General features: G+C 49.1%; 1 protein-coding gene across 3 annotated transcripts in view; it reads left to right on the top strand.

Annotated features, from left to right (window-relative positions):
- The window catches only part of LOC119091395 (fatty acid hydroxylase domain-containing protein 2), a 35,785-nt gene extending 16,944 nt beyond the window's left edge, over positions 1 to 18,841 (top strand). The window contains exons 3-8 of one of the 3 annotated variants that reach the window (XM_037214168.1): positions 6,481 to 6,584; positions 7,900 to 8,045; positions 8,515 to 8,696; positions 9,923 to 10,195; positions 10,649 to 10,747; positions 17,137 to 18,841. In XM_037214168.1, coding sequence (XP_037070063.1) covers positions 6,481 to 6,584; positions 7,900 to 8,045; positions 8,515 to 8,696; positions 9,923 to 10,195; positions 10,649 to 10,747; positions 17,137 to 17,302 — 970 coding nt within the window. In that variant the 3' untranslated portion in view covers positions 17,303 to 18,841. The remainder of the gene's footprint in view (positions 1 to 6,480; positions 6,585 to 7,899; positions 8,046 to 8,514; positions 8,697 to 9,922; positions 10,196 to 10,648; positions 10,748 to 17,136) is intronic. The other 2 variants (XM_037214169.1, XM_037214170.1) reach the window with 2 other exon arrangements.
- Positions 18,842 to 20,325: the final 1,484 nt, after the last annotated feature.

The raw sequence follows: 20,325 nt of genomic DNA, 5'->3' as shown, positions 1-20,325 counted from the left end.
ACATACTCTGCCGAGATAATATGCCAACAGCCACCCTAAGGAAACGGATCAAGCCTCGGGAAACGAAGACTGAAGCAAGGCCAGCGTTTTCGGTACGGTACATATACGTCTGTTAGCGTAGTGCACCTCACACACGAGTCCGGATAATGCGATTCACACCTTTAGAACTGAACACGTCGTGCTGACAATGTCGATGGAACTGCAAGACTTCGGTCTGATGAATAAGACTCATGCATTGCCGTGAGATGCTGCAATCATGTCGTGCAGAGGGACTGTCGTAGCACCCTCTTAAAGTAGTGCACCTCTTGCACAATTCCAACGAGCAAGGCTTGAAATCACTCTGACATCCAGAGACATACTCTGCCGAGATATTATGCCAACAGCCACCCTAAGCAAACGGATCAAGCCCCGGGAAACGAAGACTGAAGCAAGGCCAGCGTTTTCGGTACGGTACATATACGTCTATTAGCGTAGAGCACCTTACACACGAGTCCGAATCATGCGATTCACACTTATTAGGACCAAACACATCTTGCTGACGATGTCGGTGGATATGCCAGACCACGGTCTGATGAAAAAGACTCATGCATTGCCGTCAGATGTTGCCATCATTGGCGGACGGACTGCAGTAGCACCCTCTTCAAGTAGTACACCTCTTGTATAATTCCAATTGGCGAGACCTAGAAACCACTCTGACATCCAAAGACGTACTCTGCCGAGATAATATGCCAACAGCCACGCTAAGCAAACGGACCAAGCCCCGGGAACCGAAGACTGAAGCAAGGCCAGCGTTTTCGGTACGGTACATATACGTCTGTTAGCGTAGCGCACCTCACACACGAGTCCGGATCATGCGATTCACACTTATTAGGACTAAACACATCTTGCTGACGATGTCGGTGGATATGCAAGACTTCGGTCCGATGAATAAGACTCATGCATTGCCGTCAGATGTTGCCATCATGTGCGGACGGACTGCAGTAGCACCCTCTTCAAGTAGTACACCTCTTGTATAATTTCAATTGGCGAGACCTAGAAACCGCTCTGACATCCAAAAACGTACTCTGCCGAGATAATATGCCAACAGCCACCCAAAGCAAACGGACCAAGCCTCGGGAAACGAAGACTGAAGCAAGGCCAGCGTTTTCGGTACGGTACATATACGTCTGTTAGCGTAGTGCACCTCACACACGAGTCCGGATAATGCGATTCACACCTTAAGAACTAAACACGTCGTGCTGACAATGTCGATGGAAATGCAAGACATCGGTCCGATGAATAAGACTCATGCATTGCCGTGAGATGCCGTCATCATGTCGTGCAGAGGGACTGTCGTAGCACTCTCTTAAAGTAGTGCACCTCTTGTACAATTCCAATGAGCAAGGCCTGAAATCGCTCTGACATCCAGAGACATACTCTGCCAAGATAATATGCCAACAGCCACCCTAAGAAAACGGACCAAGCCCCGGGAAGCGAAGACTGAAGCAAGGCCAGCGTTTTCGGTACGGTACATATACGTCTGTTAGCGTAGTGCACCTCACACACGAGTCCGGATCATGCGATTCACACTTTTTAGGACCAAACACATCTTGCTGACGATGTCGGTGGATATGCGAGACTTCGGTCCGATGAATAAGACTCATGCATTGCCGTCAGATGTTGCCATCATTGGCGGACGGACTGCAGTAGCACCCTCTTCAAGTAGTACACCTCTTGTATAATTCCAATTGGCGAGACCTAGAAGCCGCTCTGACATCCAAAGACGTACTCTGCCGGGAAAATATGCCAACAGCCACCAGCCAGCCAGCCAGCCGTCGTGCGGACAATGTCGGTTGAGTTACAACACTTCGGTTCAATGAACAACACCCATGCATTGCCGTGAGGTATCACAATCACGTTGCGCGGACTGGCCGTATAAGCAGCCTCTCAAAGTTGTGTACCTCTTGCATTTTTCCAGTTGTCGAGACCTCAAAACGGCTGCGGCATCCAATAACATTTTCTACCGAGGAAGTACTCTCGTGTATAAGGTACGCTGCGCTTATAAATATATATGTACCGTACCGAAAACGTTGGCCTCGCTTCGGTCTTCGGTTTCCGGGGCTTGGTCCGTTCCCTTAGAATTGCTGTTGACACATTATTTCGGTGCAGTGTGTCTTTGGATGACAAAGCGGTTTTTAGGTCTCGCCAACTGGAATTATGCAAGAGGCGCACTACTTTAAGAAGATGCTACTACAGTCTGTCCGCACATGATGGTGACATCCCACGACAGTGCATGAGTCTTATTCATTGAATCAAAGTATTGCAGCTCAACCGACTTTGTCGGCACAATGTGTTTATTTCTACTTAGTGTGAAACGCGTTATGAGGGCTCTTGTTTAAGGTGCCCCGCACGACTAAACGTATATGTACCGTACCTAAACCGTTGCCTTTGCTTCGGTCCTCGGTTCCCGGGGCTTGGCTTTGTTCCTCAGGGTTCGTGTCGGGATGTTTTCTCGGCGGGGTGTGTCTTTGCCTATCAGAGTGGTTTTTAGGTCTCGCCAATCGGAATTATACAAGAGGTGTACTACTTCAAGAGGGTGCTACTACATCCTGTCCACACATGATGGCAGCATCTCACGGCAATGCATCAGTCTTATTCATCGGACCGAAGTCTCGCAGTTCCACCGTCATCGTTAGCACGATGTGTTTATTTTCCATAAGTGTGAATCGCCTGATCCGGACTCGTGCATGGGGTGCACTGCGCTAATAGACGCATATGTGCCGTACCGAAAACGCTGGCCTAGCTTCAGTCTTCGGTTCCAAGGCTTGGTCCGTATCCTTAGGATTTTTATTGGCATATTATCTCGGCAGAGTATGTCTTTGGATGTCAGAGCGGTTTTAGGTCCCGCCAATTGGAATTATACAAGAGGTGTACTACTTGAAGAGGGTGCTACTGCAGTCCGTCCGCCAATGATGGCAACATCTGACGGCAATGCATGAGTCTTATTCATCGGGCCGTGGTCTCGCATATCCACCGACATCGTCAGCAAGATGTGTTTGGTCCTAATAAGTGTGAATCGCATGATCCGGACTCGTGTGTAAGGTGCACTACGCTAATAGACGTATATGTACCGTACCGAAAACGCTGGCCTTGCTTCAGTCTTCGTTTCCCGGGGCTTGATCCGTTTGCTTAGGGTGGCTGTTGGCATGATATCTCGGCAGAGTATGTCTCTGGACGTCAGAGCGATTTCAAGCCTTGCTCGTTGGAATTGTGCAAGAGGTGCACTACTTTAAGAGGGTGCTACGACAGTCCCTCTGCACGACATGATTGCAGCATCTCACGGCAATGCATGAGTCTCATTCATCAGACCGAAGTCTTGCAGTTCCATCGACATTGTCAGCACGACGTGTTCAGTTCTAAAGGTGTGAATCGCATTATCCGGACTCGTGTGTGAGGTGCACTACGCTAACAGACGTATATGTACCGTACCGAAAACGCTGGCCTTGCTTCAGTCTTCGTTTCCCGAGGCTTGATCCGTTTCCTTAGGGTGGCTGCTGGCATATTATCTCGGCAGAGTATGTCTCTGGATGTCAGAGCGATTTCAAGCCTTGCTCGTCGGAATTGTACAAGAGGTGCACTACTTTAAGAGGGTACTACGACAGTCCCTCTGCACGACATGATGGCAGCATGTCACGGCAACGGAGTAGTCATATTAATTGAACCCAAGTGTTGTAGTTTAAGCGACAATGTCGTCACGATGTGTTTGGTTTTAATAAGTGTGAATCACATTATCCGGACTCGTGTATGAGAGCACTGCGCTAATAGACGTCAATGTACCGTACCGAAAACGTTGGCTTGGCCCGTTTTTTAAGACTGCTGGAATTGCTTCAGTTCCGCCGACATTGTTGGGTTTTTCTCTGTGCTGTCTGTTTGGAAATATCAATTCGAGACACGAATGTGAAGAACTGGGATACTTTTATTGATTGCTCGAATGTACGTAATTTGGTGCTTATGTTGCCCTTTTAGTACATGCTATAAATCGTCGGCTGTGCGTGTTAAAAATCATATGACCTGTTTGTGGCCGAAATTATTATATTATCAGATGGTTATTTCTTGAAGATGATAGGCAATCATGCGAGCATTGTGAGTAGCAGTGGTCGAAACGACGTAGTGAATAATGTTAATTGCCTGCTCATTATTTTTGGTGCTAAAGATGTCGTTTGGATTGTATGATTTCAAAGTCGGGCAATCCTGCTAACGCGAGCTGGTTGAGCCCGTGCCGCACCGCGCGTAAAACGCTCGCGGTGGAGATTTTTCTTCTTCTTAAAAAGGTGAAGTACTTGAAGAATACCCAAGTTTCCAGTTGCCGCCAGTACAGGAAAACAAACTTTTTCATAACAACTAGGCAATTTCTAATTCACAGATTACCTTTATTTATGCATGAATGCAACACTAGCATGATTTCATCAATGCCAACAGCAGTCACATAATGTCCTTATTCTAACAATGGGGCATGGTTAAAAGACCTGGCAACAGCACCCCTCCTCCAAACAGCGTGCGGTCCCCCGCACGATACTGACGCATCAAGGCCATCTCGACGGATTAACCAGCGTTGGCGTTTTCAGGGTGGTGTTTGCATGCTGTTTTGTTGATTGGTGGACGTGGCGGCAGATATGACGTCTTGACGTGGAATATAATATTGGACACCAAGGGGGCGCAGGGTGATGGGGGTGGGGAGCCTGGCCAAGGTGGTTATGCTAGGCTGGGCTAGGTTAGGTTAAGTTAAGTTGGGTTAAGCTAAGTTAAGTTAGGTTGGATAGGGTTAGGTTAAGTTAGGTTCGGTTAGATTTTGGTCCTTTTGCATTCTTTATGTGACTGTTTTCGCGGACCAGTTGCAGGTCATCTGGGCCTTGGGTCTAAAAGGCCAGGGTTAGTTCGTCGCTGAACGATTCCACCTCGTGCAGTGACAGTTTGACTTATGGTGCAATATCGCTCATCAATATTGTTTGATGAAAGATATTTTATTTAATTATCGTTGCATTCCTCATGGCTCTTGATGCGCGGCAATTCCACCACGTTGCGGCAGTGGCGCCGGCGGGTGGGGAGTGCTGCGTCTCTGGAGCGCTCGGGCGTTCGCTATCGTAAGTTTTAAGATAAGAAGCTAAGAGTATAGACGGACCTGCTTTATGCAATTTGCTGCCTTAAGAAGACAATTTATGTACGAGGTTTTTTATCATTGTAAGGTACCTATGTCCGCCCATACCATTGTTTTAGAAAATAATAATTGCCATCTAGCAGTTCCTTTTAATCCTGAAGAAGATGATCGGTTTCACGTATTTGTGTGTTTAGGTATGAGTTGTATACCTAGTTTTGGTATGAGCTTCATTAAATGACCTTGAAAATTGCATGACCTCTACTTCATGACAGCGTGACTCGACTGGGCTCAAACTTTCACAACAGAATCAATGCATATGAATAACCCTATGCTCCTAGTCAAGAGTTATTGTTATTTTAACATATGGTAGCATTGTCTTGTTTGTACGATTTGTTCCAGTGCGCCTCATGGTAAGGTACCAGTTTGCTCCACTGCTATCACCATGTTAACTATATGGCTACGATCTTGATACATCTGATAGAGGATCGATTCACACATTTAACAAGCTTTGCGACATTTTGTAATTGAAGTCCGACACAGCATAAGCCTAGGTTTTGTACTCGAGTAAAACCAACTGACGTTGGCGCCTACTTTAACACGGATCTACCTGGGTCTGGATCTGGTTGCGTCGTGTTTTGACTGTTGGCCTATGTGTCGTTCTGTGCTCAAGCTTTCTTGGAATGATGTGCCTTTTAGCATCAGACAAGAAAACATATGAACGGCACCTTTGCCGTCCGAAATGGTTCATGGGAAGAACATGTTATGACATTTCAGTATACTTCATAGAAAAACTTACTGTCAATACGAAATAGGATTCCAAATTGGCAAGTAATTTTAAGGATTGAAAAAGAGCATGACAGGAGATGGAACAGTGAATTGGAAAACCTTGAGGGCTACTACGCCAAATTAAACAGCTGTTAATCTCGACGTTTGTGCTGCCTTTAACGTTCTAGATTAGTCCAAGCCAAAAAGTGGCGGATTAGCACCGATACATTCTCGGATGGTATCAACTGCCCTGAAATGTGCAAGCCGTATCCGCTCCCATTTGCTTGGATCGCAACCCACTGGGATCGCACAGCTGTGTTAATGCGGTATGGTGTGAAATAGTTTTGACGCCTTGGCTCAGCGTAGAGTGTCGCTGCAATGACAGAGTGTCGCTGTCAAAACGTTGACTGTCGCTCTCAACGTCTTTACATGTGCAGTCAGCTGACAATCCGCATCCACCAGCTCTCTGGAAAAGGTCAGCTCGATATTGATATTTTGTTCTTAGGTTACAAACCACTTTGCCAAACACTAGGGAATTAGGTACTGTGTTCTATGGCTTTTAGCTATATTTTTGCCTGCAGGCATTTTCAGCAGCTTTGGGGGACCTCCGGAAACCTGTGGCAGTCAATCTGGGATCAAGTGTATGACTTCTTCGGAGGGGACCAGTACAAGATATTCATCTATGGTAAGTGGCCTTTGTTGCGCTACCTGCCACCTGCTTGGGCATGTAGACGATATTTTCCAGTGTCCCAGTCTGGTTCTCATGCGTATGTGAGATATGCCTGGCATATTGGTATGGCTTGGGTTTCATGGCCCGGAATTTCTTAGGACCTGAAGGTGTGTTGTATTCACTACCAGTGTTCTATGTTATTTGTTTATGTCGGTACCTGTTCGATGAGTTTAACGGCTGAGTGTGAATCATCCAAGGACAGGTCTAGGTGGTTCAACAGCACCAGGTGCTGTAGATCGCACGAATGTAGACCGAGTGAGTCGTACTTGAACAGTGCGAAAATGCAGCTTCCGCGTGCCGTTCCGGCTCGTCAGGCTGCTTCATGAGACTGGATCAAGCGTGACATGGTGACGGGCCACCAATATGTATATTCGCATATTTACAACTCGTCCATGCCGTGAGCAAACTTGTATTGGTCAGTGGCTGTGCGGATCGGTGCGCCATCGCCAGTTGTGGTGGAACCCTGGCCACGTGTGTAGGACATGCAAAACCGTCAGCGAGAAATCCTTCGACACGCACGGTTGGCCGGACACGAAACAGACTCATCTGGCGCAGACCGGCCTGATCATCCTATTTCCGGTTATGCAACAACTTTGCACGTGGAAGCCGTCGAGTAATTGTGAGAAACTGAATGGCATGGGTCATTTGCCCTAACCAATGGGTATAGGGATGAGCGAACACTGCAAGTGCGCAGCCAGATGCACCCCATACCTGTCCAAAACCGGACAGTTCCTGGATTTGGCCTGCGTGGTATTTAAAATTGGTGAAGGCGACTGGAAGGCTGGGGGCAGGGGCAGCGAGCTGGGATGTTAATGAACATTCTTCCCCAGCTACATGTAGTGGATACTACGTCTCTAGTTGCAAACGTTTGAAACGGATCAAATAGGGTAGATTTTGCGTCATTCCTGCATAGGAAAGAATGCACCGTGTTACCTTTACGCTGCAACGCTAGTGATGTAAAGTTGTGATAGTGATGCCCGTCCAATTCGAAGACCCGGTATCGTATGTGCACGCAGCCATCATGTCAATCTTTGGGCCAAAATGTCACAGCGCTGTGAGCTGAAGCAAACGGCGTAAACATAGCTGTCATAGCTGCCATTATTTTGTGCTTATTGGAGTAAATATGCTTCTTACCGGAATGTGCGTTTTGCGCGTGCTCCACAAAAAGTAAGTCGGTTTTCTATGGGAGGCGCGAGCCCTTTGGTCGCATGTCGCCCTGGTTTTCAGTGGCGAATTTGGCTTCTAACGACAGCTAGTCTGCTCGCCGCAGGGACGCTGATCTTTACCCTAGTTGTGTTCTGGACGGCCAGCAGCATCTATATCTTGATGGATGTGCTGCTGAAGCCCGAGCAGCTGCGTCGCTACAAGATGCAGCCGGGCACCAACGAGCCGGTGGACACTCGCCGCCTGTTGCAGGTCAGTACCCGAGGTCACTTGAGGTCGCGGGGTCGTTGAGCTAGTTGTGGTTCAGGGACGTCTTCCGAAGCTGTGAATTTCAGGGTCCTGACTGCATGTAGATACAAGCGAAACTAAGATGCAGTGACCAGAGGAGTGAGAGCGAATTTGAAGTGTGCTTCAATCACGTGTTAACTATGGGTTGTTGTTATCTGCCCGGTTAAAGTTCATCAGCGTACTGATTGTTGTGGGAGAACGCACAAAATCGTATACTTAAACAGAAACCTAACAGATGTTCATCATTTTAATCATCATCATCGTTGTCGTCGTCACCGTCACCATCATCGTCATCATCATCGTTATCGTCATCTTCATCGTCATCGTCATCACCATCGTTATCGTCCTCAAGCCATCCGAAATTTCTCGCGCCGGCTGTGTGTCTCCGCCACCCTGTTCTGCAACACCCTGCTGACACCGTCACCGCACGCAGGCCGCCTTCTGGGTCCTGTTCAACCAGACGATAGTCGGTGTGCCGGTGATGATGGTGTTCTTCCCGGTTCTGGAGCTTCGCGGCTACGACGCGGGGCGCGAGCTGCCCACCTTCCATTGGGTGCTGCTCGAGCTGACCGTCTGCATACTAGTGCAGGAGGTGGGCTTCTACTATAGTCACAGGTCAGTAATGAGGAGGTGGGTCTGCTACAGCCACAGCCACGGTCAGTGATGGGGTGTCTGCTACAGCCACAGCCACAAGCCAGTGATGAGGGAAGGGCGGTCTGCTATGGTCACGACCACGGTCAGTGATGGACTTTCTGCTACAGCCACAGATCAGTGCTGAGGGGAAGGGCGGCCTGCTATAATCACAATCTTAGGTCAGTGGTATGGGAGGGGGCCTGCTACACCCACGATGGTCAGTACCGCGGCCACGGCCAGTGATGGGGTGTCTGCTACAGCCACAGCCACAGGGCAGTGCTGAGGGGTAGGGCGGTTGGCTATAATCACAGTCACAGGTCAATGATGGGGTGGGGAGGGGGTGGTCTGTTATTGCCACAGCTACAGGTCAGTGCTGAGGGGAAGGCGGTCTGCTATAGTCACAGCTAACGGTGAGTGATAGGGCGTCTACTATAACCACAGCCACACGTCACTGATGAGGTGTCTGCTACAGTCACAGCCGATTCATGCAAATTCTCCGATCCATGCAAACGATAGAGGCCACGACCAATGTAAATCGCTGACTTCGGCTTTGTTCCTGCTTGGGAAATGGCCGCTCAGGTCCATAGAACGGACTGGTGGTGTCTGACCGGCGTATAGGCTCCTATCGACTCAAGGGGTCCCGAGATCGGCGTAAAGGGCCCTCTGGCTGGGATTAGCGTGCCTGGCCCCACGGACCGGGCCGTAGGATCGAGATTATAGATCCATGATGCCACCTTCGGCCGGCTTTTCGGGCCCAAATCGGGCCTTTATCGTCGGATACAAAGGGTAATTCGGGCCCCTCATAGCCCTCCCCCCCCCCCCCGCCCATCAGTCCGCGGTATCAAAAATTGCGAACCAGGGCGATAGTTAATCCAGGAGACTAAAACAATGTGAACTTTCAGCTGTTGCTTGGCAACCAGACCAAAGCGACAACTCCACTACGGTCACTGGTTGTTATCCTCCGCGTATGCTTCTCGAGTGTCGCCTTTTAACGCCGTATTCACGGCAGGCATTTTCATCGCCAAACAGGGTCGTGCTGGTGGGTTGCCCAGTGCGAGTTTTTGGCAAGAGGTGTGTTTTCCGGGCTGGTGGTGTAACTTGAAGCAAACTTGATGTGCACGATTTCCAATGTTGTGCCGCGTTTCAACGTTAAATTGCGTGGTTTAGGGCTTCAGTATACCCTCTTGTTGTCCTCCCATCTGTTGCAGACTGCTGCACCATAAGCTGGTCTACAAGCACATTCACAAGTGGCATCACGAGTGGACGTCTCCCATCTCGATCACGGCGCTGTACGCCCATCCGGTGGAACACGTGCTCTCCAACTACTTGCCGATGCTTCTGGGCGTGCTTGTCACGGGCAGCCACCTTGCCACCTCTTGGCTCTGGTTTGGCATGGGCATCCTCTCCATCATCAACGCTCACTCAGGCTACCATCTGCCGTTCTTCCCCAGCCCAGAGGCACACGACTACCACCACCTGAAGTAAGTGCGGGACGCGGGGTTGAGGCGGCCTTCACCATGGCCGTCTTGGATGGCAACACTACACGTGGTTGTTTGCGCGCGGGCGAGCTTTATTACAGTCGACCAATGCAAACACTGCACGTAGTTGTTTGCGCGCGGGCGGGCTTCATTACAGTCGGCCGATGACAACACTGCACGTGGTTGTTTGCGCGCGGGCGGGCTTCATTACAGTCAACTAATGACAACACTGCACGTGGTTGTTTGCGCGCGGGCGGGCTTCATTACAGTCAACAAATGCAAACACTATACCTATTGGGAATGCGGTATTAGTTTCTGTTCCTTGCCCCTATGGCTTGGTATCTTTAGGTGACAGACAGTTTAAAGTGCTCAGTGTTTTAGCTATGCTGTATCCCCCAAACCACCAAAGGCTCGCTGCTTGGTTTGCCGGGTGGACAGTCCAATCCCTCATTCCAGAGTGCAACAGCTTGATCGAAGGGGGCAAATATCGGATCCGGCTGCTGCCTCCCGGTTTAGCTCACACCCTTATTCCTGTCGCGCTGGCGTCAGACACTGGTAAGGGGAAGCCGAGCGTGTAGGCATTGCTCAGTGCGCGCGCCACTGGGGTTTTACGACGCTCTTAGTGTCTAAAGCTATATGGCGTGCCCTGTGCCTCACCATGACAAAAATGGCGGGCGTCTGGTTCTGGTTCTTCTTCTGGCTCTGTCTGGTTCTGGTTCAGCTGCGTCTGGGAAACCAGACGCGCAGCTGAAGCACCGCACTTACGCCCCCCCCCCCCCCCTCCGGCTCAGCGCACGTCTCATTAATAGGAAACGCACAACTTGGTAACCAGACAAGTTACGAACACAATAATTGTGGTGGTGACCTTGCACTGCGGCACCGTGTGACGTCCAACTATTCCGTGTAAACAGCCCAGCGCTTTTCTCGCAAAAGCGCACAGTTGTTTCAATCTTCCTCTTTTTGTCCAGCGTATGCGCGGATGGTCTCGTTATTGCGACCTCTGCTGACTTTGTCCCTTGGGTTCCTCGTCTGGCATAGGCGTAGGAACGTTTCAAAAAGTGAGGGGGGGGCAAGCTCAGGGTGTAGTTCAGGAACTTTTTTCTGGAAAGCGAGCCCGATGACCGGGGGGGGGGGGGGGTAGGGATGGAGATTGCTATCGTTTTTTATTCAAATGTAATTGCCGCTATGCTGGCTATGCATCTAGAGCTGCTTATCACTGGTGCACAATCTTGCCTATTCGGCTCTTCCGTCATTTGGCAAATAAGGCTATTCAGCTTCCCTAGATTATTCGTTCATTTTAACATTGTCTTTCCTGGGGGACCAAATTCCACAAGTATTTATTCCTGGGGAGTACAAATTCCACGGGTAGGTATTTTGGGTCATTAAGGAAGCATTTGCCTTCACAGTGTAGATGCCAAAATACGGCATGGATATAGGCTGGTGAAAATTTTGAAAGTGGATCGATGGCTCACAGTGCGACAGATTTTTCATGCGTCCTCATTTCGCCGGCTGCTTTCAAGAAACAAGACTTGTCGCAGCATTTTAGGCGGAAACAAATTCGAGACCTAGAAACTGCTAGAAACAATGTGACAAAATCCATAAAATTGAAGATTCTCTTTTAAGAATCAAGCCACATAATAAGGCCCATCTGTCATATGTTCCTTATCTGGGCCCTGCTCCTGTCCGCCGTCGGTGATCATTGCCCTGGCCTGGATGTTTCCCGCATGACTGACTGCGAGTTAGGGCATCGGCAGCGTAGTGATTTACGTGTCTGCACTAATCACTGTGCGTCTGGGAAACCAGAGGTACGGGGTTCAATTCCCCGCGGTGCCCGCCCTTCCTGCCAGGGTGAGAGGCAGGCGACGACATATAGCCTCAGCAGCTGAGTGCGTCGTAAAAGCCCCAATGACACACACGACTGACGGCGAGTTGATCGTGTGGCTACTTGTTGCATTAGATCAGCGTTAGTTCTATATGGTGTATGAAACGTGTTGGATACCTGCAGCAATATTTTTCTCGCATTGTCTTCCTTTATACCACACCATCGCAGAAAAATAGCCTCCGGGAAACTGTCTGCCTTAGGAATGGATTGGCCAAACGGGCACTTCATTGCCCATCATGCAACGTATGCGATTTGATTTGATTTTGTGTGTAGGCAGGGGCGTAGCCAGAGCCTTGCCAAGGAGGAAACACTGAGTTGACAAAAGCCCATCTTATGGTGACCCCCCCCCCGCGCCAGAAAAATCCCCAGATGTGGCTAACTTATTAACAAGTGAGACCGTTTTCTTCGTTTCAGTGTTATTTTTACCTCGTAACCAGAACAGAAACTGGGAGCTACCGTGAGCTCAATTCTGTTTGCATCCTGAGGTCAAAAAGCTGCAGAAATCAGGCGTTGAACGACTGCATGGAGGAAATTACCGGCGTTCTTAATTTACATTGGTTAGCTGACTCTTTCTAAACCGATAGAGTTCAGAAGCTTGGTCAGTTTTTTACCTGGGTTCTACAGACCTTGAGGACATTGTGAAGGTAGGCTGTAGATCGATATGTTTGATCCAAATTTGAAGACGACAATCTGATTGCAAATCAAATGGTCAACAATGTGTATTAACATGGCTAAGCCATGCTTGTCGGAAAATGTTCGCCATTCATTTAGAATCGATTGGCGGCACAATTCATGTTACGTGTTTTTTAACATGCTCGCTCGTAAATCTCAGCAACAAAAACCTCGACACCAGGCGTTGCAGTCTCCATTGTCCGCGGAGCGTTAGCCCAGTAGCGAGCATTTAGCCGTGGCCCATCGGTGGACGAAAATGATGACACGTCGGGAATGATTACCTTTTAACACTTAAGTCAACTAGTTATACAAGTTATGTGGCGTAATTTTGAGCATGCGCACTCGAAAATTTTAGAAACACAAGACTCGACCTCAGGCGTCGCAGTCTCCGTAGGCCGCGCAGCGTCGGCTTAGCAGCTGATATTAAGTTGTGGCTAACGGGTGCACGAAACTGACAACGCTTCTGAGAAAGTACCCCGGGACGCTTCATTATATCAGATCTTGTATTTAGAAGGCAGTCTGAGGGCATATTTCACGCGTGCAATTTTTAGATTAATGAAAAAAACGGACTGGTCCCCAAAGCACCGCAAAGTGGGGCTGGAATCTGGTAGTTGAGCTGGAAAGGTGATGGTAAAATCTCCATTTTTCGTGTTTCCGCAGCTGTTTATCTGTCTAGAAGGCAGATTAACACGTCGCCCGCCATCTGGTGGCACTTGCAGTGGCCGAAACTTATCGGTTTTACGGAAGCTGCAACCCAGACTATTCTTGTCCTTGCTCTCGAGGTTGCGGGCGGGCATGCTGAAGCCTCTTGATACAGTTTGTTTCAATAATACATTCTGAGAAAAATAAACGTTCTCAGGCAAACATGGCATGACCTTGCTCGTTTTTTAGATTTATTTCGACCCGTGCCTTTCAACAATAATGAGAGCCCCACTCTACTCAACAAAAATGAGACCCCTCATTCCTTTCCGGGCAAAGGGCCTCTTGAGTAGAACACCAGGGGTGCATTACCGTTTCCGGTCAAGGGCTGAAGGGCCATTCCGTCCCATCGTGAAGTGTCTTCTGGCTATCATTCTGATGGCACGGGGTGGGATCTCCTGGTCGATCCGGAGGTCATTAAAAGGATATATCACATCACATTAATCCCATCCTTGACACGGGAGGCCTTCTGGTCCACGCAGTTAACCCCGGATCAGCTCAGGGACTCTCATTGACGCAACAACAACACTGATCACCGCAGACAGTCCGCTAGTTTTCACAGAAACTCCAGTTTCATGTTTTTTCTGTGTTCTTCAGGGAAATTGAGCTGTCAGAGCTGGTTACTGATAAGATAGCTACATAATATGGTGTTGAACATGCGTGCTCGCAAGTCATAGCAATAACAGCCTTGACGCCGGGCGTTGCAGTCTCCAGGCCGTGCGGCGTCGGCCCTGCGGTTATAATACTAAGTGATGGTCAATGAGCAAACGAAAATGATGACGCATCTTAAGGGAGATGGCTGGTGAGCTAGGTAAATCGGCATATGTTTAATGCAGTGCAAAAGTAAGCCAAATGCAATCTTAATCTGAGAAGTTGGGGGCCAGTTAACATTGCTGCCCCCCTCCCACCTTGAAAAGTGGGGGCCATGACCCCCTGCTCCGCCCCCCCCCCCTGTTTCTACGCCCATGTCGTCTGGGCTCCGTTCAGTCCCTCTCCGTCCCGTTCAAATCGGGGCCGCTCCACTAGGGCTGTTACACAATCCATTTTCGATGTGAAAAGGTCCATTTTACTGGCTCTAGCCCGCCGCTGTCCGTGAGCCGCACAAAAATGCCCCACTGAGCGGGCGTCGTCGCTGTGGGCCAAGTGGGACGCCTTGCGTCAGTCTGCCTGGTTGGGTCACGTGCAGCTACAATAATAATTTCCTGTCAAACCCAGACGTCCGGGAAATGGTCATTTAGCCCAAGGCTGCTATATAAGGTTACGCAGACGTAACGTCAGCATGGTACTAAATTTTGGTAGCCGGTAATATGGGTTTTGGTTGATGTTACGCAAAGTTTGGTAGATACTAGTAAGGTTATTACGAATGGAGATTCCGCCAATGAACTGGTTAGCGACCCTGTTCTACAGATTTATTTAAATATTACGTGAATAGTTATTGTACATTTCTGCATTTGAAACCTTCTAAAGACAACTCAGTACTACGATCTGCCTCCAAAAGTAGATCCTACTAAACCACGCTTTCCATGTCCACCACCCGCGCCATTTTTGTCGTAGTCACCGTGCCTGAACATTTGCGTTGCCCGCCCCGGTGGCTCAGTTGGTTAGAGCGCATCCCTTCCGATCCACCCGCCTGTGGCGGGGCGGGTTCGAGTCGCTTTAGGGCGCTCGCTATTTGCCCTCGACAGGTATGGCCTGCGGTCGGTGGCAGCGGTCGCGCTAAAAGTCAGTTGGCGTCAGAGGGCAGGACAGACCGTGCCGAGCATTGCGGCACGTTAGGCTTTCGCCACCAGATTCTGCCGTTGACATGGAATTGCGCGATTGGATGGCAGGGGTGAGGGCTCACACAACAAGCACTGTTTAGCGTGAGCTCTAATCACGGAAATCCATCCATTCAAAGGGTTCGGATCAAATCTAAAAAACTATGTAATGCCTCTTTGTGAAATGTATATTTGCTTGTAAATAAATGGATATTGTGTGTAATGTTCACGTTAAATTTAAAAAGGGCAATAACTGCCCATTTGCCATCGTAGTGCACTACCTATATGGAGTGAAATGTGAAAATAAGGTAATATGAGGAGGGCAGGTGCCAAAAAATTCGCTGTTGCTTTAATATAACCTTTCTAGTCGTTGGTTAACTTGCAGATCCATAATGTCGGATGGGTTAGACGAAAAGGGTACGCACTATCCTTACTGCCCATACTACCCTACTACCATTAGATCTCCCTAAGACTATTTCCCAGGTGAAATATGGCACATCACTCCTTGACCGGCGGACACTGCAAAACGTGCCAGAAATCGTCCCATTTTACGGGAAAATCGGCTATGTTGAACTGAAATGGCGCGCTCTGCATTAACGCCTCCCGCGGCTCATCCGTCACTACCCCCATTAGGGCAAGCCAGCCCTGCATCCATTCTCGCAACGTCCCTCCTAAGGCTACAGGATGTGCATTCCAATTTTTCAATGCGCGTCCCAGGGTGCTGCAAGCCCGTCTGGGCCGCCACTTCACATCTCCAGTCTACGTTGTTGTTGTTGCATGTGATGCTCTTTTACACAGATCGTTTCCAAGCACGTCCGGCTAGAGTTCTTCGGAATAAATCCCTGATAAACAGGTTACCCCATCTCTCCGTCGGATGTAGGTTGGAGCCGCATTTCAACAATGATCTTGTAGCTCTGGTGCAAACCAAGGCTATTTCTCAGCTGGAAATGCTTCACTGAATGTGCTAGGTTGAAAAATCTAGTTTATCGAAATATCTATATTCAAACCGGATCGGAAAAACAGCGTTTTCACGCCGCCGTAGCGTTGGTGCCATATTATTTAGCCGCCAGCATCGCTACCCAAAATGCAGTAATGGGGGGGGGGGGGGCTTGGCCCAGCCCATGCTAGCTGTTTTTCCGGAAGCTCAGACAATACTTACCACCTATAATTTTTTATACTGCCTTTTGAAAGTTCTTCTCAGCGCCCAACCAGCCGACCATTGCACGGGACAGTACAAAATAGCGGGATCGCAAGGCGAACCCGCTGAGTCCGCTTCGTGAATGGTTAGCCTAATAGCCCCGCTCAACATACGATGTTGAATTCGTTTCTCATTGGTTAATAATGGCGTAATATTACGTCACTTTCATACCACGTATTCATGACCGTCTCCGTATGAAGGCAGTATATAAGGCGAGCCGTTTGTTACCGTGTGTTCTAATTCGATTTGATGACTCAAGACTGCTGTTGGTTGCACGTGCGGACACTGTGGTGTGAAGTGAATGTTGGAGAAATTGAAATACTAGTAGATAGAAGCTCTAGATATACAAGATTTAACTTTGACTCGCGAAAACGACTGGCACGAGCAAGGTCGTCACGAGCAGAACTATTACACAAGCACTGCTACACCGCCCCGTCCTTCCCACCCCGTCCCACCTGGGCATCGTCTCGCCCCGCCCATTGGCCGTGTAGACCCGCCTTATACCGTTCCGTCCGTTCCGTCCCGCCCCTTTCAGTTCCCATCTGGGCCCGTCTTGCTCTGCCCAGTTCCCACCTGGCCTCGTCCCGTCCGTCTCCGTCCGTCCTGTCCCGCCCCGCGCCCAGCTGGGCCCTGACCCGCCCGCGCCGCCCATATCTCGTCCGGGGGCCGTCTCACACCGTTCCCGTCTGGGCCGTTGCTGTTCCGCGCGCCGTCTCACCGCTAGGCGCTTCGGCAGGTTCGACCAGTGTTTCGGCGTGCTGGGCGTGCTGGACCGCCTGCACGGCACGAATGACAAGTTCCGTCAGCAGCCGAACTACCAGTGGCACGTGATGCAGCTGAGCCTGGTGCCGCTGCGCCAGATGTACCCGGAGCCTGAGAGGAAGGGAGCCAAGAAGCAGTGAGCGACCCAGTTGGTGCATGAATAGCTGTAAAGCCAGTGACAAGAGGGATGTTTGAATGTCATGAGGAAACTTCAATTGCACTTAGCCTTACGTTTGATGTTCACGTAAGAAGGGCTTTCAAAGGCACGGCGTCGGCTTCAGTGGTTGGGTCAGGGCATGTGATTGGTGTCGCATCAATAGTCGCATTTGGACGGTGGATTCATTAGGTGAAAGGCACTGTTCCTCACTCGTGCGAGATTTTAAGCTGAAATATACATTTTTAAGAGAATTTAGTTTAGTTCACAGCCCTGTCCTTTTTAAGACCTAAATGACTCGAGTTTCTGAGCTATCGCCCGCGAGGATGCGTAGATCATCTTGTGCAGACAATTTCAAGGTCTTTCAGATGTGCATCATGACGCCATAGCAACGCCATGCACATCCTGCCACCCCACGGGCCAGGCAGCGTTTAAGGCCGGGACGAATATTATCGCCCAGCCATTCAGATCTGGAGTCAGTGAACACAATTTTCCAAATACAGTGGACGTCCATTGGCTCTCAAACAATATTCATTAAGCTGCACAGGTTTTGATCACGAAACAGGTTTTGTGCTACATAATATAGGAAGTCGGACAGGGATGAGCCAGTTGACGGCAGTTATATCTAGAAATCCCGCTCAGCAACGCCAGATGTGAACGACTCGACTCTTTTTTGCCTTGATCGCCGCATGAATAATGAAATGGCAGGATTTTAATGACGTTATTATAACGTCATGGTTATCTGGTTGGCCTTGAGATGGTCTCCCCGAAAAAATCTGTACAATTTTCGCCAGCGTGTAGCTGTATCTCAGAGTGGCTTGGGTCTTAAAAAGAGCAGGGATGTAAACTGCACCGAATGATCGTCAAGATGGCTATTTTGGTTCAAACCCCATACAAATGTGGAACACTCCCTTTAAGGATAACGTCATAATGGAGTATGTGAATACAAGTAAACAGCTTAAACCCACGGGTAAATATGCAAGGACACCCCGGGAAAGGATTAAAGCACAAGCGCACGATATTTTGCTCAGCGAATACTTTCAGCCCGTGCTTCCATCTCTCGACCAGGTAAAATTATTATAAGTCAGTGACAGTTTCGCACCGTTTATTTGTCAGCACCTCAACATCATACAAATGTTCCATGACGCATGTTATGGTGTGTTAAGGAACCTCTGTACTAAGTAGAGAAATTGTGTTGTCTAGAGCAGCCCTTTCCACTAGACAGTGCACCAACAGTTATGTGAGTTCATTTTGTCATATATGGTGCTTGCTTCAGTATCTTCAAATGTGTGATATTCCATTTTCAGGCAGCACGCCCCCTTTTTGCGTCCAAGTATGCGCTAGTAGCAGGGCGTAGCGTCTCCTAAGGAATAGGGGGAGGGGGGGGGGGTGCTGAAAAGTGAAAGGTGGTCCAATTTACTTCCAAAATATGCCAACGAACGGTTTCCAAGCCAGAATTGGCCTACATTCTTTAGGGGGCTTGTGCTCAGTTGGGGGGGGGGGGGGTTGAAACCCGAGTTGAGGGGATTCAGCGCCCCCCCCCCTTCCTTCACATCAGACGCGTCCAATATGCTCGGCGCTACCTATTTTCTCGAATTGCTTCTGAATAGCTCAGATTTTTTGTTGAAATAGCTGTCCTGGTGGGAAAATCTCGTTGGACTCCCTGCTCGCCGCTATAAAAGTCCTACTTTTGATGTGCCCTGACTGTTCCAACGTGTGTGTTTTGTATTGATGCAATACACTAACTCGTAAAAATTCCTGTGTACTAAATGGTAGAAAAGCTCGAAACACTATGCCTGCGGAAAAGGTATTCAAACATCAGGCTATTATCACGGAAATTTAAAGAAACATTAGGCCATGGCTTTGAATTCCCTCCTATAACGCAAAGTCCTGTGACTCTTTTCGAATCGCTCTTTGGCTTTGGAAAGCAGAGTATCAAATCAGTTGGCGTGCCGACGTATCACGCCAGCTATCGCAGCTGGCGACAGCCCTTGGCAGATTCTGGCGTCGTCATGGCGACGCCAGCCATAGATATGCAGGACTAAATAGGACAGTTGGATGGGGTGGCCCGCTTGGTGGCACATGAAGCCGGCCGCCATTTCGGAGATGTCAAGAAGCATAGACACGTGCTGACGCGGACATTGGGTGCATTCGCAGCCATCCGGGTGACAAAGATTCTATGCCATCAAAGTCACTCATGATGTCATATCCCGTAGATTCTGCGCCGTTTGGTGATCGCAGCGACCCCGACGACAAGATTTTACGTGACGTCGCGTAGAATCTTTCCGGGACGTTCCGATTCTTTTTCCGCGCCTCGATCGGGGTGTGATAGAAAAGGCGGAACAGATTTGATAATATGATCTCTATTTGCATGCGCAGTACCCACCACAGGTGATGAAAGGTGTATTGTATGTTACTAAGAGCAAAATTTGCAGTTGCCATTTTTAGGGGCACTCATAGTACCTGTAAACAAAAACATTGTCATCGTGCGGTGTGTGCCCAGCGGACCGCTTACCAGGCAGCGGTCGCGGAGCTCGGCGGCAAGGCTTTCTCTATGCGGGTGCCTCATTGAACAGTGAAATACAAGAAATAGAAGCTTCACAGTCGTTGATGTTTGGCTTTATTTCGTTAGGTGCTTTCAAAATCGGTTCCAGTTTTGCCTTTTTCTTCCGCAATCTGCCACAGAGACCTCGCCCCATGCATTGCAATATGTGTATTCGCCGCTTGCCAAGAATGCTCTATTCTATGTGACATGACGCACATCCTTCGCCGGACGTGTTCGTAGCGCGACTCTACCTCCGTTTACATCTTTCTTACTGCCGTGACAATAATCGTGCATGCAAAGACACAATATTTTCGTTTTCGCATAAAGCACTAACACTAGCAAGGCAAATTATGCTAATAATTTTACCAAAGAAGCATCATAAATAGACGGCTACAGCCCTAATTCAAACCCGGAACAAACTTTGCACAGCGTGCACAGGTTGGGGTTTGTCTTCAATTACAAAA

This window comes from Pollicipes pollicipes, unplaced genomic scaffold, assembly GCF_011947565.3.
Source record: "Pollicipes pollicipes isolate AB1234 unplaced genomic scaffold, Ppol_2.1 Scaffold_3447;HRSCAF=4054_pilon_pilon_pilon, whole genome shotgun sequence".
In the NCBI taxonomy this organism is placed as follows: Eukaryota; Metazoa; Arthropoda; class Thecostraca; order Pollicipedomorpha; family Pollicipedidae; genus Pollicipes; species Pollicipes pollicipes.
This window is presented reverse-complemented; position numbering and strand designations above follow the sequence as displayed.